The following is a 26,980-nucleotide window of genomic DNA, read 5'->3' as shown; positions in this document are numbered from 1 at the left end:
AGGTCCGGGGAGCGCGGGAGCCAGGGAACACACCTAGAGGGCGTGGGGACCTCCTGGGGGGGGTGCCTCAGAGTCTCCCTCCCAGGCCTCTTCTCCCCAAGGGCGTTAATCCCATTTTCACATGCGGCCTCCAGGGGCGCCCGCCCGGTCCCGAGTCAGGTGCGGGCCGCGAGCTGCCCCGAGTGTCCGGGGGTCCGAGAGCCGGGAGCTGCGGGAGCGCTCGGGGGTTCCCAAGTGTTGGGCACCTGCCGGCAGGACCCCCCCGCCCCCGGACTCCAGGCGTCTCCACTGCTGGTCCCGGTGCCCCAGATCGAGCTGCCAGCGACGCGTCCGCGCGGCTCTCGGGGGGCTGAGTCTGCACCTGTCGCCCCCAAGGCCAAATCTTGATCTTTTCGGGCGACCCCGGGAGGAGCACACAAACCCGCTGGCCCCGATCGGGTCAGGTCCCGAGCCCGTGAAAAGCGGCTCCGAGACTGGTCAGCGCGTTTCACAGAGAGCGCTTCCCCTGGGAGACCTCTTACGTTGGCTGCGACCCCCCACTCCGCTGAGGGTGCCCTTGTGGGCTCGAACTTCCACGAGGGGACCACCGCCGGGCCTTCTCCCGCACACTACAGTGAGTGAAGGATATTCCAGGCCCTCAATGGTCCTGATCCCACCCTTTGTCTCTGGGATTGTGTCCTGGGACTCTTGGCCTGCCCTCTTCCACTCTTCTTGGGCCCAGAGACATTGAAGAAATCCAAGTCCAGGGTCATAAATCCAGAGGTTCCTGTTGCTGGCAACCAATACAATGAAATATAAAAGATTGTTCCAGACATAGGTATCAGAATATGTTCAGTCTAGGAGATGACTATGAGTTTGTTCAGAGAACTGCAGTTCCCCTTTCTTATCATTATAGAGAGAAAGGAGGAGAACTGAGAACAGGTGGGAAGGAGTCAGGCGTGGAATGGCTCCATGAAAAGTTGGGCGTCTCTTCTGGAGGTGATGGGAAACAGGAGATTTGGAACAGAGGGAACTGATCTGATCCAGCTCTCATCAAGCTCCCCGTGGCTGCAGCCTGGAGAGCAGAGCATATACTTTTGGCCTCAGGGGAAGATGGGAGCTGTGACTGGGTGTCATGCCTGGGTATTTGGGAGGGGTACTGGGCCTCATAAACACCACTGAGGGAGAGAAATGGCTGTGGGAAGGTTGTAAGGAGAGAGGACAATCTGTCAGGTGGCCAAAACATCCATAGGAAGCATAGATATGAGAGGATTGTGGAAGGGGTCCTAATGGATGGGACCACAGCATTTGTTAAGTGTTCTTGCTACACACACACAAACACACGCACACAAATAATGATAATAATAATAAAGGGATAGGAGGAAACTTAGGTGATGGGTATATTTATGGCTTCAACAATGATAATGGTTTTATGGTATATACTTATCCCTAACCCATCAAATTGTATCCATGAAACACGTATAGGTTTTTACATGTCAATACTTCCTCAATAAAGTAGTTTAAACATCATTTACTAAAAGGCACCAAAGCCCAAACCTCAGAAACATAATCATTACTGAGGCTCAAATCATATCTGGGGAATCTCACCACTTTAACACACTGTGCTCCTATACTTAGGAAAGTAACCAGATATAAAACAGAAAAATAGATCTGCCTCACTTGAATTGTAGCCTTGCCTAAATTTCCCAATGTCATAACACCCCAAAATATCCCATATTGGGCACACTCTAACATGATGAATACTGCATTTAAAATTAGTATAAGTCTTTTTTTTTAAAAAAAGATTTTATTTATTTATTCATAAAGACAGAGAGAGAGAGGCAGAGACACAGGCAGAGGGAGAAGCAGGCTCCACACAGAGAGCCCGACGTGGGACTCGATCCAGGGTCTCCAGGATCACACCCTGGGCTACAGGTGGCGCTAAACCGCTGCGCCACTGGGGCTGCCCTAGTATAAGTCCTTGACACAGATTGGCTTAATGGGATCCCACAGCCCCCCAGCACTGACCCAGGTATTAATATCACCCAATGTAAGTTAAAATAGGGCCTCCAATGATTAAAACTTATTATATATAAAAAAACTTATTATATAAAATCTAATTAATAAAATAGTGATTATCTTCACTACTTCCCTATCCTACAACCTGACTGTGTCTGTTCTTAAATCTGGAAAAATTAAAGGCTACTTCCTGGTGGATTACTATTATTCACAATAGCAAAAGGTGGAAGTAACCCAAGTATCTTTTAACATGAATGGATTTTTAAAATGTGGTACATTCAGGCAGCGTGGGTGGCTTAGTCAGTTAAGCGTCTGACTCTTGATTTTGGCTCAGGTCATGAGATAGAACCTACTAGGATTCTCTCTCCCTCTGGCCCCCTCTCTGACTCAAGTGGTCTCTCATAAATAAATAAATAAATAAATAAATAAATAAATAAATAAATAAATAAATAAAAGTTATATATTCATGCAATGGAATATTATTCAACCATAAAAAGAAATGAAGTTCTGGGGCACATGGATGGCTCAGTCAAGTGGGTGCCCTCTGCTTGGGTCATGATCTCAGGGTCCTGATATCGAGCCCCAGATTGGGCTCTCTGCTCAGTGGGCTAAAATATTTGAGATGCCTGGGTGGCTCAGTGGTTGGCACCTGCCTTTGGCTCAGGGTGTGATCTTTGAGTGTCCAGATTGAGTCCCGCATGGGACTCCCTGCATGGAGCCTGCTTCTCCCTCCGCCTATGTCTCTGCCTCTCTCTTTCTATGTCTGTCATGTCAAAAAATAAGTATTTTTTAAAAGTTAAAATTTTTGATTGACTATCCAGGTGATGGTCCCTATATGTAAAGAAAATACATATAGGGAAATACATTTCAAGTGAATCAAAAATACAAAAATATAGAATTTTGGGTGTATATCCCTAAGGGGAATATCTGAAGGCAAAACTATCTGCCAAAATCCTAATATTTTACTACAATGTATTGGTATAGTATTTGTGGAACAAATACATTAGTATAGATAAGGAACAAATTGTTCCATGTAAGACAAAACAAATGCAGACAGGAAACCAAAGGATTTGAGTAAAAGTCTAAAGCCTGCATTGGATAGAAACAATATCAAGTCATATAGTATTGATTTTAACTTTTATGTATTTCATTTTTCTTTTCATTGAAAAAATCTAGAAGTGATGGGCAATGCCATAACAATGCCTAATTCTAGCACCCACCTTCATACAGTTTTTCAGTATAAGAAGCAGAGTGGTTTGGGAAGAAAATAAAAGGGCCTGTTCCAGATTCTAGGGCAGGAACTTCCCAAGATATCCCAAAACTTCTTGTTAAGCAAGGGAATAGAGGAAACTGTCAGAATGCTGAGCATCACTTTAAGAGGTCACAAGGTGTCATGAAGAAGGTGCCATTGACCCATTTTGGTTCTAGTAACTTAAAAGGATTGACCTAGATAAGCCAGAGGCATATAGTATAAGTGATATAAAAATAACTGGAAAGATTAATGCTACAAGGTGTTAGGGAAACAATTAATTGTTCTGAAAACTGATAAAGGGTAAATATCAACCATTTCTCCTGCAATAGCTGTGCAGACTGTATTTTGCATTAAGAAATTTCTATATAGGGCAGCCCCAGTGGCTCAGCGATTTAGCGCCACCTCCAGCCCAGGGCCTGATCCTGGAGACCTGGGATCGGGTCCCACGTCGGGTTCCCTGCATGGAGCCTGCTTTTCCCTCTGCCTGTGTCTCTGCCTCTCTCTCTTTCCGTATCTCTCATGAATAAATAAATAAAATCTTTAAAAGAAAAAGAAATTTCTACATAGAGGTGCCTGGGTGGCTCAGTGGTTGAGCATCTGCCTTTGGCTCAGGTGGTGATCCCAGGGTCCTGGGATTGAGTCCCATGTCAAGCTCCCTGCAGAGAGCCTGCTTCTCCCTCTGCCTATGTCTCTGCCTCTCTGTGTGTGTCTCTCATAAATAATTAAATTTTTTTAAAAGAAATTTCTGTATAGGCCCCAAAAAACTGGTCTGTTTTGAATAAGACTTGTGGATAGATAAAAACATTTCATCATGGGAAAAGATTCTTTTTTTAAAAATTTATTTATGTTAGTCACACACACAGAGAGAGAGAGAGGCAGAGACACAGGCAGAGGGAGAAGCAGGCTCCATGCACCAGGAGCCTGACGTGGGACTCGATCCCGGGTCTCCAGGATCACGCCCTGGGCCAAAGGCAGGCACCAAACCACTGCACCACCCAGGGATCCCTCCTCATGGGAAAAGATTCTGAGGTACAAAATTAATAAAAAATAAATTCAACAATATTTTAGAAGAGACTTCCTCGTAAGAACAATTCCTTCTTCCAGATGCACTGATGTTTCAGTATTCGATGATGAAGTATGAAGACATTTTCAAATTGTGAAGACACAAAACACAAAAGTATGCAAACTTTAAAAAGTTTATTTATTTATTTTTTTTATTTACGATAGTCATACAGAGAGAGAGAGAGGCAGAGACACAGGCAGAGGGAGAAGCAGGCTCCATGCACCGGGAGCCCGACGTGGGATTCAATCCCGGGTCTCCAGGATCGCGCCCTGGGCCAAAGGCAGGCGCCAAACCGCTGCGCCACCCAGGGATCCCAACTTTAAAAAGTTTAATGAAAAGAACTTTACTGGGCAGCCCGGGTGGCTCAGCAGTTTAGCGCTGCCTTTAGCCCAGGGTGTGATCCTGGAGGCCCGGGATCAAGTCTCATGTTGGGCTCCCTGCATGGAGCCTGCTTTCTCCCTCTTCCCTCTGCCTGTGTCTCTGCCTCTCTCTCTCTGTGTGTCTCTCATGAATAAATAAATAAAATCTTTTTAAATAAAGAACTTTACCATGTACGAAGTATAATAACTACAAGTTATTATTGGCAAAAAAGCCAAATATGGAATAGAACAAGGGGCTTGCAAATTATGTTTGCAGGTATTTATAGAAGCTTATATATGATAAAAATTAATGATGAATTAGTTTGGAGAAATGGGTTTTTTAATATATGGTAGTAAAATATTTGGAGATTTAATTAAGAAATCAAAGGTATATTTCCAGCTTTAATATTAAGAAAATAAAATAAATAAAAAATAAAAAAATTAAGAAAATAAATACTAAATCTAAATATAAGGAATGTCTAATCTCTTAGCTATGAACATGGTAGTATATTTTCATAATTTTAGCTGAGCAGAGTATTACTAAGTTTTATTAAAACTGAGGACTTAAAACATTCCTAGCACATTTGTATTTAATAATGATTTAAAATTTTTTCACTGGGTGCCTGGGTGGCTCAGTCAGGTAAGCATCTGCCTTCAGCTTAGGTCATGATCCCAGGGTCCTAGGATCAAGTCCCACATTGGGCTCCCTGCTCAACAGGGAGTCGACTTTCCCTGTTCCCACTCCCCCTGCTTGTGTGCTAGCTCTCTCTCACTCTCTCTCACTCTCTCTCTCTGTCAAATAAATAAATAAATAAATCTTTTAAAAATTTTTTCATGTTTATGCTATCTTTTACTGAAAGATCCCTAAAACAATAGAAAAATAAAATTAAAAGAAAGCATTTAAATATGTAGAACAGAGGTGATTATAGTAATCATACTGCTGCTTTGGCAATGTAAATGAACAGGCAACTCTTAGAAAAGAAAGTATACGTTAAAAAATGTGTTTTTCTCATAAATATTAGAAAAAGCCAAATTACACTGAAAATGACATAAAATTTTTCAAATACATGCATACTCTTGCTGAAGTCTCATTTTAAGGTCTGTTTCCTCTGATAGAAAAATTGCATCATTTTTCTTTCATATCAAAGAGGATTTATGAGAGAACTTGGGTGACTCAGTCAGTTAAGCATCTGACTCTTGATTTCGGCTTAGGTCACGATCTCAGGGTCCTGAAATCAACCCATCGGCTCTGTGCTGGTCTTGGAGCCTGCTTAAGATTCTAACTCTGCCTTTCTTACCCCTTTACTCCCGCCTTCAAGAAGAAAAAAAAGATTGACAATTTGGAGTTTTATTGGTCTCCTTTATTACAAATTGGAAAACTGGATATTTTCCTACTGCTACAACATCCCCACAATGTGTGAACACCTGAGCCAGGTGACCAGGTGCATCAGTGTGAAGGCTGGCCCTTGCCACAAGTTGCTCCTCTTGCCTTTCCTGACCTTGACCTAGGGACATTCAGATGTGCCAATGGAATCCCCTTTCACTGTTTACTGTGAACTCCATCCTGACCCTCAATGAAGGTGCTTGTCCATAGGTCCCCCTCTCTTCCCACCCCACCTTCCTCTCCTTCCCTGCCTGCTTAGTTGAGTCAGGCCCCTCGGCTCTTCCACCAATGACCTCCTGATAGTGTGCACTGACTCTGTCTCTATAGGACCTGTGAGTATATAAACTTTGTTTTTCTGGGCTTCTCTTGCATCACCTCTTGTGGCCAACCTGACCAATCATTTTATGACAGATACAAAACACCTGCTAATTTAAAATTTTTTGAAAACCATTTAGAATCCCAAATACATAATATTTTATATTTTTTCTACTTGTTTTCCAAAAATGATCGTGCCATTTAGGATTAAGTAAATTAAATGCTTGAGGAGGGGCAAGATGGCGGAAGAGTAGGGTCCCCAAATCACCTGTCCCCACCAAATTACCTAGATAACCTTCAAATCATCCTGAAAATCTACGAATTCAGCCTGAGATTTAAAGAGAGACCAGCTGGAATGCTACAGTGAGAAGAGTTCGCGCTTCTATCAAGGTAGGAAGACGGGGTGTGTGTGGGGGGGAGAAATAAAGAAACAAAAGGCCTCCAAGGGGGAGGGGCCCCGCGAGGAGCCGGGCTGAGGCCGGGGCGAGTGTCCCCAGGACAGGAGGGCCCCGTCCTGGAGAACGCGGAAAGGCGCCCACAGGGAGTTAGAGCAGGACCCAGGAGGGCGGGGATGCCCTCGGGCTCCCTGGGACACTAACAGACACCTGCGCGCGCAGGAGAGTGCGCCGAGCTCCCTAAGGGCTGCAGCGCGCACGGCGGGACCCGGAGCAGCTCGGAGGGGCTCAGGCGCGGCTCTGCGCGGAGGGGGCTGCGCGGCTGGGAGCAGCTCGGCGGCGGCGGCTCTGGCGGCTCCGGCAGAGGAAGAGGCTCCCTGCGGAGGGGGCTGCATGGCCGGGAGCAGCTCCGAGGGGCTCGAGCGGCTCCGCAGAGCGGTGGCTGCGCGACCGGGAGCGCGAATCCAACAGCGCAGGCTCCGGAGCCCAGGGCGCCGGGACACAGCCCAGGATCCGGCCTCCCCCCGGGACAGCAAGAGGCCGGGAGGGCCCAGGACAGCAAGGACACTCCTGCCCGGAGCTGAGCAGATCAGCGGCCCCGCCCCGGAGCCTCCAGGCCCTGCGGACGGAGAGCCCCGTAGTTCCTGCGGAGGCTGAATCCAGGCTTCCAGAGCTGCCATAGCCACTGTGGCTGTTCCTCCTGGGGCCTCCTGGGGTAAACAACCCCCACTGAGTCCTGCAGCAGGCAGGGGGCAGAGCAGCTCCCCCAAGTGCTAACACCTGAAAATCAGCACAGCAGGCCCCTCCCCCAGAAGACCAACTAGACGGACCAGTTCCAGTATACAGAATCAGAAGATACTCCCCCGTGTTTTTTGTTTTTTTTTTCTTTTTTATTTCTGATTGCTTCCCCCACCCCTTTTTTTTCCACCTTTCTTTCTTTTTCTTCTCTTTTTTCCTTTTTTTCTTTTTTTTCTTTTTTCTTTTTCTCTTTTCTTTCCTTCTCTCTCTTTTTCTCCCTTTCCCAATACAACTTGTTTTTGGCCACTCTGCCTCAGCAAAATGACTAGAAGGAAAACCTCACCTCAAAAGAAAGAATCAGAAACAGTCCTCTCTCCCACAGAGTTACAACATCTGGATTACAATTCAATGTCAGAAAGCCAGTTCAGAAGCACTATTATACAGCTACTGGTGGCTCTAGAAAAAAGCATTAAGGACTCATGAGACTGGGCAGCCCCGGTGGCCCCGCGGTTTGGCGCCGCCTTCAGTCCAGGGCGTGATCCTGGAGACCCGGGATTGAATCCCACGTCGGGCTCCCGGTGCATGGAGCCTGCTTCTCCCTCTGCCTGTGTCTCTGCCTCTCTTTCTCTCTCAATCTCTCTCTCTCTCTCTCTCTCTCTCTCTCTCTGTGTGTGTGTCTGTCATGAATAAATAAATAAAATCTTTTTTAAAAAAAAAGGACTCACGAGACTTCATGACTGCAGAATTTAGATCCAATCAGGCAGAAATTAAAAATCAATTGAATGAGATGCAATCCAAACTAGAAGTCCTAACGACGAGGGTTAACGAGGTGGAAGGACGAGGGTTAACGAGGTGGAAGAACGAGTGAGTGACATAGAAGACAAGTTGATGGCAAAGAGGGAAACTGAGGAAAAAAGAGACAGACAATTAAAAGACCATGAAGACAGATTAAGGGAAATAAATGACAGCCTAAGGAAGAAAAACCTACGTTTAATTGGGGTTCCCGAGGGCGCCGAAAGGGCCAGAGGGCCAGAATATGTATTTGAACAAATCCTAGCTGAAAACTTTCCCAATCTGGGAAGGGAAACAGGCATTCAGATCCAGGAAATAGAGAGATCCCCCCCTAAAATCAATAAAAACCGTTCAACACCTCGACATCTAATAGTGAAGCTTGCAAATTCCAAAGATAAAGAGAAGATCCTTAAAGCAGCAAGAGACAAGAAGTCCCTGACTTTCATGGGGAGGAATACTAGGGTAACAGCAGACCTCTCCACAGAGACCTGGCAGGCCAGAAAGGGCTGGCAGGATATATTCAGGGTCCTAAATGAGAAGAACATGCAACCAAGAATACTTTATCCAGCAAGGCTCTCATTCAAAATGGAAGGAGAGATAAAGAGCTTCCAAGACAGGCAGGAACTGAAAGAATATGTGACCTCCAAACCAGCTCTGCAAGAAATTTTAAGGGGGACTCTTAAAATTCCCCTTTAAGAAGAAGTTCAGTGGAACAATCCACAAAAACAAGGACTAAATAGATATCATGATGACACTAAACTCATATCTGTCAATAGTAACTCTGAACGTGAACGGGCTTAATGACCCCATCAAAAGGCGCAGGGTTTCAGACTGGATAAAAAAGCAGGACCCATCTATTTGCTGTCCACAAGAGACTCATTTTAGACAGAAGGACACCTACAACCTGAAAATAAAAGGTTGGAGAACCATTTACCATTCAAATGGTTCTCAAAAGAAAGCAGGGGTAGTCATCCTTATATCAGATAAACTAAAATTTACCCTGAAGACTGTAGTGAGAGATGAAGAGGGACACTATATCATACTTAAAGGATCTATCCAACAAGAGGACTTAACAATCCTCAATATATATGCCCCGAATGTGGGAGCTGCCAAATACTTAAATGAATTATTAACCAAAGTGAAGAAATACTTAGATAATAATACACTTATACTTGGTGACTTCAATCTAGCTCTTTCTACCCTCGATAGGTCTTCTAAGCACAACATCTCCAAAGAAACGAGAGCTTTAAATGATACACTGGACCAGATAGATTTCACAGATATCTACAGAACTTTACATCCAAACTCAACTGAATACACATTCTTCTCAAGTGCACATGGAACTTTCTCCAGAATAGACCACATACTGGGTCACAAATCGGGTCTGAACTGATACCAAAAGATTGGGATCGTCCCCTGCATATTCTCAGACCATAACACCTTGAAATTAGAACTAAATCACAACAAGAAGTTTGGAAGGACCTCAAACACGTGGAGGTTTTCTTTTTTTAATTTTTATTTATTTATGATAGTCACATAGAATGAGAGAGAGAGAGGCAGAGACACAGGCAGAGGGAGAAGCAGGCTCCATGCACCGGGAGCCCGACGTGGGATTCGATCCCGGGTCTCCAGGATCGCGCCCTGGGCCAAAGGCAGGCGCCAAACCGCTGCGCCACCCAGGGATCCCAAACACGTGGAGGTTAAGGACCATCCTGCTAAAAGATGAAAGGGTCAACCAGGAAATTAAGGAAGAATTAAAAAGATTCATGGAAACTAATGAGAATGAAGATACAACTGTTCAAAATCTTTGGGATGCAGCAAAAGCAGTCCTGAGGGGGAAATACATCGCAATACAAGCATCCATTCAAAAACTGGAAAGAACTCAAATATAAAAGCTAACCTTACACATAAAGGAGCTAGAGAAAAAACAGCAAATGGACCCGACACCCAGCAGAAGAAGAGAGTTAATTAAAATTCGAGCAGAACTCAATGAAATTGAGACCAGAAGAACTGTGGAACAGATCAATAGATCCAGGAGTTGGTTCTTTGAAAGAATTAATAAGATAGATAAACCATTAGCCAACCTTATTAAAAAGAAGAGAGAAGACTCAAATTAATAAAATCATGAATGAGAAAGGAGAGATCACTACCAACACCAAGGAAATACAAACGATTTTAAAAACATATTATGAACAGCTATACGCCAATAAATTAGGCAATCTAGAAGAAATGGACGCATTCCTGGAAAGCCACAAACTACCAAAACTGGAACAGGAAGAAATAGAAAACCTGAACAGGCCAATAACCAGGGAGGAAATTGAAGCAGTCGTCAAAAACCTCCCAAGACACAAGAATCCAGGGCCAGATGGCTTCCCAGGGGAATTCTATCAAACGTTTAAAGAAGAAATCATACCTGTTCTACTAAAGCTGTTTGGAAAGATAGAAAGAGATGGAGTACTTCCAAATTCGTTCTATGAGGCCAGCATCACCTTAATTCCAAAACCAGACAAAGACCCCACCAAAAAGGAGAATTACAGACCAATATCCCTGATGAACATGGATGCAAAAATGCTCAACAAGATACTAGCCAATAGGGTCCAACAACACATTAAGAAAATTATTCACCATGACCAAGTAGTATTTATCCCCGGGACACAAGGCTGGTTCAGCACTCGTAAAACAATCAATGTGATTCATCATATCAGCAAGAAAAAAACCAAGAACCATATGATCCTCTCATTAGATGCAGAGAAAGCATTTGACAAAATACAGCATCCATTCCTGATCAAAACTCTTCAGAGTGTAGGGATAGAGGGAACTTTCCTCGACATCTTAAAAGCCATCTATGAAAAGCCCACAGCTAATATCATTCTCAATGGGGAAGCACTGGGAGCCTTTCCCCTAAGATCAGGAACAAGACAGGGATGTCCACTCTCACCACTGCTATTCAACATAGTATTGGAAGTCCTAGCCTCAGCAATCAGACAACAAAAAGACATTAAAGGTATTCAAATTGGCAGAAGAAGTCAAACTCTCCCTCTTCGCCGATGACATGATACTCTACATAGAAAACCCAAAAGCCTCCACCCCAAGATTGCTAGAACTCATACAGCAATTTGGTAGCATGGCAGGATACAAAATCAATGCCCAGAAATCAATGGCATTTCTATACACTAACAATGAGACTGAAGAAAGAGAAATTAAGGAGTCAATCCCATTTACAATTGCACCCAAAAGCATAAGATACCTAGGCATAAACCTAACCAAAGAGGTAAAGGATCTATACCCTAAAAACTATAGAACACTTCTGAAAGAAATTGAGGAAGACACAAAGAGATGGAAAAATATTCCATGCTCATGGATTGGAAGAATTAATATTGTGAAAATGTCAATGTTACCCAGGGCAATTTACACGTTTAATGCAATCCCTATCAAAATACCATGGACTTTCTTCAGAGAGTTAGAACAAATTATTTTAAGATTTGTGTGGAATCAGAAAAGACCCAGAATAGCCAGGGGAATTTTAAAAAAGAAAACCATATCTGGGGGCATCACAATGCCAGATTTCAGGTTGTTCAGGTTGTACTACAAAGCTGTGGTCATCAAGACAGTGTGGTACTGGCACAAAAACAGACACATAGATCAATGCAACAGAATAGAGAACCCAGAAGTGGACCCTGAACTTTATGGTCAACTAATATTCGACAAAGGAGGAAAGACTATCCACTGGAAGAAAGACAGTCTCTTCAATAAATGGTGCTGGGAAAATTGAACATCCACATGCAGAAGAATGAAACTAGACCACTCTCTTGCACCATACACAAAGATAAACTCAAAATGGATGAAAGATCTAAATGTGAGACAAGATTCCATCAAAATCCTAGAGGATAACACAGGCAACACCCTTTTTGAACTTGGCCACAGTAACTTCTTGCAAGATACATCCACGAAAGCAAAAGAAACAAAAGCAAAAATGAACTATTGGGACTTCATCAAGATAAGAAGCTTTTGCACAGCAAAGGATACAGTCAACAAAACTAAAAGACAACCTACAGAATGGGAGAAGATATTTGCAAATAACATATCAGATAAAGGGCTAGTTTCCAAAATCTATAAAGAACTTCTTAAACTCAACAGCAAAGAAACAAACAATCCAATCATGAAATGGGCAAAAGACATGAACAGAAATCTCACAGAGGAAGACATAGACATGGACAACATGCACATGAGAAAATGCTCTGCATCACTTGCCATCAGGGAAATACAAATCAAAACCACAATGAGATACCACCTCACACCAGTGAGAATGGGGAAAATTCAAAAGGCAGGAAACCACAAATGTTGGAGAGGATGCGGAGAAAAGGGAACCCTCCTGCACTGTTGGTGGGAATGTGAACTGGTGCAGCCACTCTGGAAAACTGTGTGGAGGTTCCTCAAAGAGTTAAAAATAGACCTGCCCTACGACCCAGCAATTGCACTGTTAGGGATTTACCCCAAAGATTCAGATGCAATGAGACGCCGGGACACCTGCACCCCGATGTTTCTAGCAGCAATGTCCACAGTAGCCAAACTGTGGAAGGAGCCTCGGTGTCCATCGAAAGATGAATGGATAAAGAAGATGTGGTTTCTGTATACAATGGAATATTACTCAGCCATTAGAAACGAGAAATACCCACCATTTGCTTCAACGTGGATGGAACTGGAGGGTATTATGCTGAGTGAAGTAAGTCAATCGGAGAAGGACAAACAGTGTATGTTCTCATTCATTTGGGGAATATGAATAATAGTGAAAGGGAATATAAGGGAAGGGAGAAGAAATGTGTGGGAAATATCAGAAAGGGAGACAGAACATAAAGACTCCTAACTCTGGGAAACGAACTAGGGGTGGTGGAAGGGGAGGAGGGCGGGGGGTGGGGGTGAATGGGTGACGGGCACTGAGGGGGACACATGATGGGATGAGCACTGGGTGTTATTCTGTATGTTGGTAAATTGAACACCAATAAAAATTAATTTATTAAAAAAGTAAATTAAATGCTTTATAAACTAACTATGCTTCAAACATATTTCAGTAACTAAAATAAAGTGAACAGTTTGTATTTAAGTATGGGGGACACCTCATTCTTGGTAAGCAAACTAGTGGACTAGTGAAAAGACAATCCTGTGGGATGAATAGGAGGAAAACATATCTTACTAGTAATGATCAATCATAGTTGTTGGGCACGGATTAGCATGTTCCATAAGAGAATGTAGAAGGCGAACTCAACTATAAATTAGCCGATGTGACTTAAGAGAGATCTTAGTGACTGAATGTCAGTTGGTGTAAAAGGATCCTCAGCTGGTGAAGCAGGGTCACCTGTCTGGGCTAGAAAAGTGGACAGGGGCAGAGGAGTGGTATCCCAGTGGATATCCACTTGAAATTTATAAAGAAGTTGATTTCCTAAAAACTTCACAGTGAAATGTATAGTTTTTAAATTTAAATTTTGTAAATTTTTAAACACCACTTAATATTGAAGAGAGAACTTGGGGCATAATTAATTGAATAAAAATATGTAATAGAGCCTGAGTGGCTCAGTCAGTTAAGCATTCGACTCCTGATCTCAGCTCAGGTCTTGATCTTGGGATTGTGAGCTCAAGCTGCATGTTGGGCTCCATGCTGGGCATGGGGCCTACTTAAGAAAATATGTAATAAGCTTTGCACTGTGGCAGTATCATAGCCAATGAGGTTTATCCAAGGCATGATTATTGCTAATAGAAAATATGTAATAGATCTAGGACAGTGAAATAAACTAACAAAAAGGGAAAGATTTAAGATCTTTTGAAAGAGACATCATAAAATAAATTTGATCTTTTTAAAAAATATATTTAAACCTAAAACACTTAGGTAAGAAGACACAGTGTGGGAATTAATAAAATTTGCTTATATAAAACCCCACATCAGAATCCTTTAAATCTGTGGTTACTGATTATTCCAGCCCTTAAAGACTTGAGAAATACTAAAGCAATAAGAGATCATGATATTCCCATAACCATAGGGTGTTGGGCAACAAAAGGAGGATCCAAATTAAGTGACTCCTGGTCTTAGAAAGGGGGACCTGAATTTCCCCATCAAACAAGTTCTCCAGTTAGAATTTTATTTTATTGTTTTTGTTCTTATCTTTTTAGTTTGATAAATACACATCTTAGAGGGCAGAGAGAGCAACAGCTTAACAGCAGTATGAGACTAGCAAGGCACTTTTAACATCTGGTGACTTTATGTACCAGGGTAATACTACTATTTGAAGATTATTGAAGTCTCTGATTATTCCTCCCTCCCTGCTCCTGCCCCACATCCTACAACGGTTAGGCATGGTGTTCCTCAAATAATAATTTCTCTTGACTAGGGAATGAGATTAGTCTTTTAGTTCTCTAAACAGAAGATAAATACTAACACTCTTTTACTGATGACAACATTTAGACCTATATCATCATAGATGCATTTAGTACAACAAGCTCAAACAAAATATAACAATAGTAACTACAAGTGATAGTTTCTGTCACACAGGCCCCAGGCAACTACTCAGAGATTGGAATTCAGTGTCTTTATCTACCTGCTGGGCACATATCTGCAGTCTTTAGAGTAATTCTGTGACATTCAGCATCCTTAGAGAGAAATGAAAGATTTCACAGAAGCTGTAACTTGAGGAGAGAAGAGAGATGCCAGACAGCTGTAAAGATGGTGGGTAAAGGGATAGTATGCATCATGTGTTCTCAGGAAACATCATTTCCCACTATATGCAAAAATATATTTGTGTTTCAACCCATAAAACATGAGAGAAAGAAAGCAAGCACTTTATGTTTGTGGATTTTCTGTGATATAATTCTCCTATGAACCTGAAACTTAACTGAAAAAAAAAAAAAACCTTACCAAATAACATTTGGAATCAGGACAGTTAGGTGTTAGGGAAGCTTCTGTGCTAATGTGGAAAGGAGCATCTGAACCTACGATAAAGTTTCGGGATTCTATGATCTCATGTCCATGGTGTAAAGTGATTATCATGTCACCAGTAATTTTAGTGACAATACCTGCACAGGGAGCTGAGATTATCTAAGAAAAACATTTGCAGGGCACCTGAGTGGCTCAGTCAGTTAAGCATCTGCCTTCAGCTAAGGTCATGATCCTAGGGTACTAGGATCTAGCCCGGTATTGGGCTCCCTGCTCAGTGGGGAGTCTGCTTCTCCCATTACCGGCCCCCTCCCCTCAGCTGGTGCTCCAAACACAAACTCTTGCATTTTAGTCAATTTAGCTAATTTTTAACAGAGGTGCCAAGGTAAATCAATGGGGAGAGAATAGTTTTTTCAACAAATGTTACTAGGACCATCGGATATCTACATGCAAAAACATGAGTTTAGACACTTATCTCACAAGATAAAGAATTAACTCAAAATAGATTATAGACTTGAATATACAACTTAAAGCATCTAGGTAAAACATCTAGAGGAAACACTGGATAAAAGTTTTGTATTTTTGTGCTAGGTAAAGATTTTGTAGGTATACCATCAAAAGCATGATTCATAAAAGAAAAAAAGATAAAACTCATCAAAATAGAGAAATTCTCATCTTTCGAAGACATTAGAAAAGAATAAAAGACAAGCCACAAACTCAGAGAACTGATTTGTAAATCACATACCTCATGATGGTGACTTTGTTTTCAGCGTATATTAAGGCTCAATAAGGAAAGTGAGAAAAGGAGTTGAAAGATACGTAATCCAAGAAAATAAACAGATATCAAGTGAGTACATGTTAAAATGCTCCATCATTATTTATTAATGAATTGCATATTAAAATCACAACAAGGGACGCTTAGGTGGCTCAGCAATTGAGTGTCTGCCTTTGGCCCAGGGCATGGTCCTGGAGTCCCGGAATCAAGTCCCAAATCAGGCTCTCTGCGTGGAGCCTGCTTCTCCCTCTGCCTATGTCTCTGCCTCTCTCTCTCTGTGTCTTTCATGAATAAATAAATAAAATCTTTAAAAATAAAATAAAATAACATCACAACAAGACACCCCTTCACATCCACAAGCATAGCTAGAATTAGGCAATTCTAACTGTTCCCAGGGATGTGGCAAAGCTGGAACATTCATACATTGCTGCTGGAAATGGAAAATGGTGCAGCCCATGTTCCAAGCAGCTTTAAAGTTTCTTAAAATGTTAAACATAAATTCACCATATAACATGACCCAATATTTCCACTCCTAGGAATCTGCCAATGAAAATGAAAAATACCAAAAAAAAAAAAAAAAGAAAGAAAGAAAATGAAAAATACCTGTCCACACAAGGATGTTCATAGCAATATTATTGATAATAATCAAAAAGTTAAAACAATCCAATGTCCATAAAATAGTGAAGGGGTAAACAAAATGTAGTATATTAATAAAATGGAATATTATTCACCAATAAAAGGGAATGAGCTGCTGATATAAATAGCAGCATGGATGAATTCCAAGATAATTATTCTGAGTGAACAAAGCCAGGCAAAAAGGAGTACATATGGTTTTATTCCATTTATATACAGGTCATAGAAAATGAAAAATAATTTATAGTGACAGAAAGTGGATCATTTATTGCCTAGAAAGGAAGTGTTGGGGAGGTTTTTTAGGGTAGTGGATGTTTGTTATCTTAATTATAAAGGAATTTTTGCAGGTGTATACATATAACTATGCCAAATTGAACAGTATAAACAATTACATGTGTGTCATTTATACCTCAATACAAATGCAAAAATGTAAATTAAATTAAAAAATATATTTGCACATAATATGACATATGTATAAAAAAAAGCAAATGATAGAGTTGAGGAATGAAATTGTGAAGATTGTAAAAATGTCTTAATCGACACACTAGGATAAAAGAATGGTAGGAAAAATGATAGGATATAGATGAAGAGACAGAGAAAGATAATTATATGTATGTATATGTGTGGGTGGCTGTGGGTGTGGGTCTGGAAGGGGGAGACAGAGGGAAGGAGGAAATAGGAAGGAAGAGAGATCATCCTAATTTCACTAGAGTCAAGATGATATTTTGGATGGAGTTTGGGCAATTCAGAGCTCAAACATGCAAACAGATTTTCCCAGCTAGAAACCAGACCCCTGCCTGCCCCCTTCTCACCCACCTCACCCCCCTGCCTCACCCACCACATGTCTTCCTGTGTGGTCCCTGAACTTCTTCCACCATCTCCTATCACACACTTGAGGGTTCTGAAGCCTGAGAACATCCTGGCCTTCCTGTCACAGGACCGCTGTTCCCTCCACAGATGGACCTTCTTTGTCAGAATCATCTCAATTTTCCTTCCTTTTTTTGGGTCCCAATCTTCTTACTTTATTGATGAGGGAGCAGAAGGCAAGCTGAGGACAAAGCACAGGCTGACACTCAGCAACCACCCCCCACTCCTTAGTGGGATATGTGTGACATTCCGCCAGGAAAATCCCAACTGTCTTAATGCTCCGCTAGAGTAAAAAATCACCTTAGCTTGATGATTTCCATCTCTAGTATCCTGAGGGTCTTCTTTAGCATATGAAAATCCTTTTGGACACCTCCCTTTTTCTTTAACTCCTGGACTTCCAAGTATATAATCATCCATTCCTCACAAAGCCCAGTTCAGCTAATCTTTCTGCCCTCGGGTCCTGTCCCTGTGTTTTAATAAAATCACTTTTTTTTTTTTTTTGCACCAAAGATGTCTTAAGAATTCTTTCTTGGCACCAGCTCCAGACCTTACCAACATTCTGTTGTGCCCAAGATTGAGAATCTGAGAAACCACCAAGGAGCCAACACCGATGCAAGCGCACGAGGGTTTATTAGCAAGCTCGAGCTTGGGTCCAAGTATACCTGACACAGCGGAGCAGGGACTTGGACCCCGAAGTGGGTTACAGCTGGGTTTTTTATAGGCTGGTCTAGAGGATTTACAGAAGGGGTGGAGGAATTTCTCAAGTTCTGTTTACATTCTGATATGGGGCTTAAGGGCATTGAGTTCTGTTCTCATCCTAACATGGAACTTTCTACCACAGCGTGGGCTCTGTTGTCTTTCTGATATGGGATTCTCTGCCGAGGGCAATTCTGAGCTCTGTTGTCTTTCTGATGTGGGATTCCCTGCCGAGGACATTCTGCAGTTTTTCCTGTAAAGTTCAGCTCTTATTCACAGGGGCCAAGATGGCTGTACTTGTGCTAATGCTACTTGAGGTGGAATGGCCTTAATTTTTTTTGGCCTCCACACTGAGGCATCCTCTGATTCACCAACTGGGACTGAATAGTAAAAGAGAACATTAGCCTTGTTCTCCGCTGCTCGTGCAATCCACAAATCTCAGAAAATTAGGAAGTAATAGCAAATTTGTGTGAGACTCACTTTAGACCAAACTTGGCCAGAATTTATGTGATACTAATGGTAATTTTTGTATTCTCCTTTAGTGTAAGTATTGTTACATCTCACTGCAGAAATATTAGTGTATTTGATTGTGGCCAATTGTTCCAATCGCAAGGATGTTATCTAATAATGTATTGGAGAACTGGAGCTAGAGCAAGATGAAGATTCCATCAGAGATCCCATCAACAGGATAATCTTATCCAATCACGACTGTAAATGCTTCATTGACCCCACACCCTATAAAAGGGATGAGTCTTAAGAAGGCAGAACTAGTGCAGAGAGTGAGTTTCACAGAAACTTAGTTTTCAGCCCAGGATTGACCAGTTTGAAGTTCAGTCTTCCTGAGTAGGTGAGTTTCCAGAATGAAAGCAAAATTTCCAGTTTTGTGCTTGTGTTTTATGCATGTGTGTGGGATGATCATTGGGGGAAAACGCCTAGTTACAAAAATACGGGGCTTGTTCAGTTAGGTGTGGTGTTTCTTCCGACTGGATGGGCGCCCCCCAAATGTAGGGTGACCAGATCAGTGGAAATTGGTGGGATGGGAGATGAGCGGATCCACCTGAGGCAGAACAAAGGTGATAGAAGTTTATTGAATACATGCAAGGGAGCAGCAGGCAGGACAGCAGAGGAGCGACTGCTTGCAATGAAGCAATGGGTGGGGGCAGCTTTTATTTTTATTTTTTTAAAAGACTTTATTTATTCATAGAGACAGAGAGAGAGAGGTTCAGACACAGGCAGAGGGAGAAGCAGGCACCATACAGAGAGCCTGATGTGGGACTTGATCCAGGGTCTCGATCCAGGGTCTCCATGACCACGCCCTGGGCTGCAGACGGCGCTAAACCGCTGCGCCACCGGGGCTGCCCATGGGGGCTGCTTTTAAAGAGGGAAGGTGAGGAGGTATGGTGACATAGAATTTTCCATTTTTTGGTAAACTGTACCTGGTTATAGTAGCTCACTGATTAGTTAGGGCCTATGGATAATTTGAGGTGGGTTGCCTGATGGGCTGGTCTGTATTTAGCCAGGGGATTGCTGTGGCACTTCTCATCCCATCTCACCTACATCTCTACTCTATTGGGGATGGTCTGTTTTTATAGATGCTCTGGCTCAGTAGAGATCAATGTTGTGGGCTTTATAAAAGCCTGGCCTGGTTGAAAGAGTTCTCCCATCGAAAGCATTTATGTATGGCTCTGTTGTCTTGTTAATTTTGCTTCTAGTGAGACATTTTTATGGCATCTTGTTAAAAGTGTTGGTCCTGAGTGGATTGGGGTGTGGTTGGGGGGCTAAGATTCAAAGGATAAGTATCAGCTATTTAGCATACCCTTACTAAGTGGCTACCTTATGCTACGGCCTGTCCCTGTGTTTACATATATTAACTCATTGAGTTCCAGTAACAACCCTAACAGCAGGGTGTTTTTAAGAATTCTATGCAGGGCAGCCCGGGTGGCTCAGGACAGTGTTTAGCGCCTGCCTTCCGCCCAGGGCATGATCCTGCAGTCTGGGGATCGAGTCCTGCTTTGGGCTCCCTGCATGAAGCCTGCTTCTCTCTCTGCCTCTCTCTCTCTGCCTCTCATTAATAAATAAATAAGATATTTTTTTAAAAAAAGAATTCTGTGACAGATGGGGACCTCATGGGTAACCTGCCTGGGCCAAACAGCTTGTTTCACACTGGAACCTGGCAGTCTGATTTTTGAATGCCAAGGTCTTTTTTATTCATGAGAGACAGAGGAAGAGGCAGAGACACAGGCAGAGAAGGGAGCCTGATGCGGAACTCTATCCCGGACCCGGGATCATGCCCTGAGCGAAAGGCAGACTCAAACACTGAACCACTCAGGCATCACTAAATGTGGAATCTTAAAACAAAAACCTTAATTCATAAATAATGAGATTGGTGGTTGCCAAAAGCAGGAGGTGAGGGGTGGCAAAATTGAAGTGGGTCAAAAGTTATAAACTTTCAGCTATAAATAAGTCATGGAGATGTAATCTACAGCATGGTGACTATAGTTAATAATATTATATTGCATATTTGGAACTTGCTAAGAGTAAATCTTATAAGTTCTCATCACAGGGGTGCCTGGTAGGCTTAGTCAGAAAAGTGTGTGACTCTTGATCTTGGGGTCATGAGGTCGAGCTCCATGTTGGGTGTAGGCATAGAGATTACTTCAATAAATAAAACTTTAAAAACAAAAAGCTAACAAAGTTCTCATCACAAGAAAAAATATGTAATTATGTATGGTGATATTAACTAGATTTATTGTGATCATTTCACAATATAAACAAATAGTGAATTATGTTGTACTCCTGAAACTAATAATGTGGAATGCCAATTATATCCCAATTAAAAAAACTAAATCTATTTTTTTAAAGATTTTATTTGACAGAGAGCAAGAGAAAATAAGCAAGGGGAGCAGCACAGGGAGAGGGAGAAGCAGACTCCCCACTGAGCAGGGAGCCCAACACGGGGCTCAATCCCAGAACCCTGGGATCATGACCTGAGCTGAAGGCAGATACTTAATTGACTAAACCACCCAGGCACTAAATCTATTTTCTATGTAATCTGTCTATATTTGTGTCCTTTTTAATCTTAGATGGTAAGTAATTCACAGATCTGTATTTATTTTATTAAAAATTTCATACTAGGGGCACCTGGCTGGTTCAGTCAGTAGACTGTGTGACTCTTGATCTCAGGGTTGAATTTGAGCCCCATGGAGTAGAGATTAAAAATGTCAATTACCAAATATCTCATCTGGTAGTCTGATAGGATTAATCATGTTGATCCCATCTATAGATGAAATAAAGATTAGTCCAGAAGAACCACACAGAAGAAAATGGAATACATATTTTCCTTTTCCTAATCCAGATGACTTTAGTATAATGCTAATCTTGTCACATGCCATTTTTACATTCCCTTGCCCTCAGGAAAAACTACTGAGTCCTTCCTGGTCTCATGAGTCCTTACCTGGGTCATCTAATCCCTCTATTCTTAGGTGTCATGGCTGGTTCTCTATATCCAGGTACACTGGCCTTATTTTTCCTCTGCAGATCTCTTCATCTGGGCCTCCCCACAAGTTCTCTTTTTCAAGACCACCCCAGGCACAAATAGACCGCATGGTCACACTTGCAGACAATTACTCAATCCCACAGGGACACTGCTGTGGAGCACTGTGATTAAGACCTTAGCATTCAGGGATGCCTGGGTGGCTCAGTGGTTGAGCATCTGCCTTCCGGGATCTGGGATCAAGTCCTGCATTGGGCTCCCTGCATGGAACCTGCTTCTCCCTCTGCCTGTGTCTCTGCCTCTCTCTTTGTATCTCTAATGAATAAATAAATAAATCTTTAAGGAAAAAAACACAGGAAACAGGTATTGGCAAGGATGCGGAAAAAAGGAACCCTCTCACACTGCTGGTGGGAATGCAAACTGATGTAGCCACTCTGGAAGATACTACCGAGGCTCCTCATAAAGTTAAAAATAGAACTATCCTCTGATCCAGCAATTGTACTACTAGGTATTCACCCAAAGGATACAAAAATACTGATTCGGTATTATAGCCAAATTATGGGAAAAACCCAAATCCCAAGAGCAAAATTTTTAAGACTTCTTTTTCTTTTTTTTTTAAGATTTTATTTGTTTACGTAACAGTGAGAGAGCACAAGCAGGGGAAGCAGCAGGGGAAAAGGGAGAAGCAGGGTCTCCACTGAGCAGGAAGTCTGTGGGGCTCCATCCCAGGACCCTGGGATCATGACCTGAGCTGAAGGCAGACCCTTAAGGAACTGAGCCACCGAGGTGCCCTAAGAATTTTTCTATAGTCATTTTGTGAATGCCTTATTACACAATGGAAGCTCCTCTCTACTCCTGGTTTACTAAATACCTTTCTCAAAATTGAGCACTGATTTCTTATTAAGCTTTTTAAATATACCTACTATTAAGATGAAAGCATATTCTTTAAATTCAGTAATGTGATAAATTACACTGCTTTTTGAGATTTAACCCAAATTGTATATAGAAGATAAAATCCACCTATTCATGAAGTATTACTTTCCTTATATATGACTGAGTTTGATTTTCAGATATCTATGCTTATAAGAATTATTGGCTAGGGCAGCCCGAGTGGCTCAGCAGTTAAGTACCTGCCTTTGGCCCAGGGCGTGATCCTGGAGACCAGAATCAGGTCCCACATCAGGCTCTCTGCGTGGAGCCTGTTTCTCCCTCTCCCTGTGTCTCTGCCTCTCTCTCTCTCTCTCATGAATAAATAAATAAAAATCTTAAAAAAAAAGAATTATTGGCTAGTATTTAATGTACTAGTAAGGTTTATCCGTAAGGTTGGTTAATTAATTAACCTCATTAACTAAAAGAGGAGTGTCTTTTTATATGCTCATCTAAGACTAGCATTATGTCTGTCTTAAATGTCTCATAAAATTCACCTATGAAGTTATATGGATCTGACATTTATATTTACTTTTTGCTTTTTAAAATTATTCCAGTGATATAATTAAATATTTCTTCTTTGTAGTTTATAGTTTTTAAGCATCCACCACTATCAACTCTATGCAACATCTGTTATCTAAATAGTAAAATAAGAACAGAAATATCAAATGGATTCCCTGATTTTGTTTTGAAACAGATCTCCAGAAACAGAGGACTTCACAAACTGCATCCAGGAATTTGCATCTCTGATAAATATTACTAAGATTGGATTTATTTCTGTGTGAACCATCCATGGATGATCCCCCGTCAAAAAATAAAGACTTTAAGCCCAGCCAAAGACCCGCTCTCCAAGAGGCAGAGGAGATTTCTGAGTTCAAGGACACTCAGAACAGTTTATTTCAAAATGGCAACAACTCACATGCAAAGCAGGAACTGCAAAGACTCTATAAATCATTTTACTTCTGGCTGCAGCCAGAAAAACACAGCAAGGATGAAATTATTTTTCAAGTGGTCTTGGAACAGTTTATGATCAATAGACATTGCAGTGACCGGTCTACTTTGAAGAATAAATGGGAATCATGTGGCAGGAACCTGGAGAAATTCATGGAAGATCTGAGTGATAGTTCTGTGAAGCCACCTGGCTTAGTGAGTAGAAGATTCTTTTCCCCTAGAGGGAGGGGCCAAAAAGAGTCAGGAATAAGCAGTCAGTAGGAGATACCTGGAAGTAGGAAAATAAGTTATTATAGATGCAGTTGTCAGATCACTGCTCCTCACCGAGGGAAAACTTAGGAACCTAAGTGAGTAAAAATAAGGGGTTATAGTCATTCTTTCAGTGGGACATAATAGGAACCAATATATTAATTTATTTCATTGAGTTTCATTGGAGAGGTGGTACAGAAACTCAGCAAGAAGTTGTCAGTTGGGCAAAACCTCAAGGATGAGGAGAAACACCTTGGCAAGGGCTGGATCTTCCCTCAAAGTCTTAGCATTCATCTTTTTTATTAGGGAAGACACATCAATAAAGAATACATAGGGCATCCCTGGGTGGCTCAGCTCTGTAGCGCCTGCCTTCGGCCCAGGGCATGATTCTGGAATACTGGTATCAAGTCCCACATCGGGCTCCCTTCATGGAGCCTGCTTCTAGCACTGCCTGTCTCTGCCTTTGTCTCTCTCTCATGAATAAATAAGTAAAAACTTTTTTTAAAAAAGAATATATTACAGTTTTTTTTTAATAACAGGTCCACGTCCACATGAAGGGTCAGGAAGCCCTCTTTTCTGAGAATATGCCCTTAAGAGAAGTCATCGTTCATTTCATGAAACAATTGTCAGCAGGAACCCCAACAGAAGAGAACATGGGGACACCCTCCTGGACTTCCCAAGATACTTCCCTGGAAACAGGACAAGGTGAGTGGGGGTAAGCCAAGGTACCAGAGGGATGTTGTGTGTGGACTCCCTTCTTGGGTACAACTTCACTGAGTCGTTTTATCCCCCACAGGAGATAAAGCAAATGGCGACAACATTTATCACAATGACGGTATTACTAGTCAAGGCAATGCAATACCTTCCCTGTTCATTGTCCATGAGGAGGACTGTCCTCAGCCTGAAGAGGACAGTGTTTCTTTGAAGAATCTGCTCAGCCCTGGAAGAGCGGGTCTAGGTACGTCCAAGTCCCAGGAAGGGTCCCTGCAAGGACGCCCATATCAAGATGTCCTGATGGAGGGGGCACCAGGGTTTCACTCTCGGTCAACCCCAGTCACCCCTGACCCTGTTTCTACCCACCAAAAAACCGAGGGGAATTCCACATGTAGGGGACCCCAAGAAAGATTCCGTGATGCCCAAAACTCCTACAGATGTGAAAAATGTCCCAGGATCTTTAGGTATTTCTCTCAGCTAAAAGCCCATCAGAGAAGACACAACAATGAGAGGACATTCATTTGTGCTGAGTGTAACAAAGGCTTCTTCCAAGCGTCAGACCTACACGTGCATCAGAAGATTCACACAGAAGAGAAGCCTTTCAGGTGCAGCACATGTGAAAAATCCTTCAGCCACAAAACCAACCTTCTGGCCCATGAGAGAATCCACACGGGTGAGAAGCCCTATGTATGTGCGCTTTGCCAGAGAAGCTACCGCCAGTCATCCACCTACCACCGCCACCTGAGGACTCACCAGAAAATTGCCGTCAAAGGTACTCCTTCCACATCAGAAGCTTCCTCAGCTGTAGCCTCAGTGTAATGCTATGTGAATATGTATGGAAATACGTATATTTCCATAGCACCTCCCTATTTAGAACATATAATTTCCTGATTATATTTTCCATTTATTTTCTTCACTAAAATGTAAGTTTAAGGAGGAATTTCTGTTCGTTCACTGGAGTGTATCTCAGGTGCCCAGAAAAGTGGCTGACAAAAAATTCAAATAACCTGCTGAATAAATGGATGAATGTGTAATGTTGGTGTTTATTCCTTAAAATCCATGAAAGTTCAACTCCAGGACACAAACACCAGCTTCCAGTGGTCAAGTGATGCTTTCCCTCCTGCTCCCCTGCCTCTGTCCACACACTTTATCTTTACTGGGGCAGAGCAGGGGCACAAACCCAGAAATAGGCCTTAGTCTATAAAAGGGAACTTCTATATTCAAATGTTATATTTCTTTAATTCACTTGATATATTAATGGCTAAACTTCATCTGATATGATTGGTGATTGAAAGTTTGAGAATGCTATTTTATTGACAAATAAATACCAAAAAAGGTCAAATGCTTTCCGTTCATTTCTTCCAGAGATGGCAGGTATGGGGTGGGGGTGGGGGTGGGGGGGGATGAGGAGCTCATTTGCAGAACTAGTTTGAAAGGGCACTTTGGAGGAAATAAAAAGATGCTGTGCACAGCTGAGGCAAAAGCACTTATGTTGGTTACTTGGAATATATTTGTGAGCTGGTTTCCACTAGGAAACTGGGACTCAATCACATTGAGAAACTAGAAGGTACCATGTGAAAATGGCTTCAATCATGGAAGGGGGTATTCTGTGAGGTATATTGTGACATTTCTCTCACTACATTTCATAGTGCAGAGGACTATGGGGCTGCAGACAATGCTCCACTGTGTGGAGAGGCCCACTGATCCATCCTCTTTCCTGGGCTGTCTCCAGGTGTTTACTATTGTGAATATTCTTGCACATACCTCTTGGTACAAGGGAAACCTTTTGTTTGGAAAGACCTCTGTGAGGCAGGTTGTGAAATAACAGAAAATATATATGTGGGTCTCTGTCCCTAGTTCCAGGCACAGAGCCCCTAAAACCCTTGTAACTTCTTAAGTGATGAGAGCACTAGAAGCATCTTTTGTTCTAATATTTGGTCTTTGACCTTGGTGCCTGATACAGAACCCCAAAATCACTTGGAATTTCCTGGGTGATAGGAGTGTCTTTTGTTTCAGTGAGGCAACTCCCGGGTAGCTTCAGGATGGGGGCTGGTCTCCAGAAAGACTAATCCATGAGTAGACGCTTAGGACGTTCATCCCTATCCACAGTGGAGGGGAGCTAGAGATTGAGTTAATGATCAATCATACCACAGAGTTTGGAGAACTTGGTGAACACCCACGTGCCAGGAGGGAGGCACACCCCCAACTCCATGGGACAGAAGCTCCTGTGCTGGGGACCCTTCCAGACCTCACCAAGCCTGGCAACATAAATGCACAAATACTCAGAGACTCATGAGACAGGCATGTCATGGGGACACCCAAACAACACAGAATTGTGTAGTCCCCACAGACCAAGTGTGATGAGGGGGATGGGTGTAGAGATAGTCTAGCTTAGAGAAAACAACCTATCCCATCTCTGCATATTTGATGACGCGCTGGTGGGAGTCAGAACAGAAA

The 26,980-nt window shown here is 42.3% G+C and overlaps 1 protein-coding gene and 1 non-coding gene across 2 annotated transcripts; both read left to right on the top strand.

Moving 5' to 3' along the window:
• Positions 1–121: 121 nt before the first annotated feature.
• LOC129500042 (zinc finger and SCAN domain-containing protein 4-like) lies at positions 122–25,566 on the top strand. Its single transcript, XM_055310183.1, is given in 5 exon segments — positions 122–613; positions 21,727–21,848; positions 23,374–23,755; positions 24,349–24,547; positions 24,606–25,566. Coding segments are annotated over 5 exon segments (1,932 nt in total). The 3' UTR covers positions 25,343–25,566.
• On the top strand, positions 13,985–14,119 carry LOC129501128 (U4 spliceosomal RNA). Its single transcript, XR_008662678.1, has one exon. It is a non-coding gene; the product is annotated as a U4 spliceosomal RNA (small nuclear RNA).
• Positions 25,567–26,980: the final 1,414 nt, after the last annotated feature.

This window comes from Nyctereutes procyonoides, unplaced genomic scaffold (assembly GCF_905146905.1).
Source record: "Nyctereutes procyonoides isolate TBG_1078 unplaced genomic scaffold, NYPRO_anot_genome, whole genome shotgun sequence".
NCBI lineage: Eukaryota > Metazoa > Chordata > Mammalia > Carnivora > Canidae > Nyctereutes > Nyctereutes procyonoides.
Note: the sequence above shows the minus strand (reverse complement) of the source record. Positions and strands in the feature narration are given on the sequence as shown.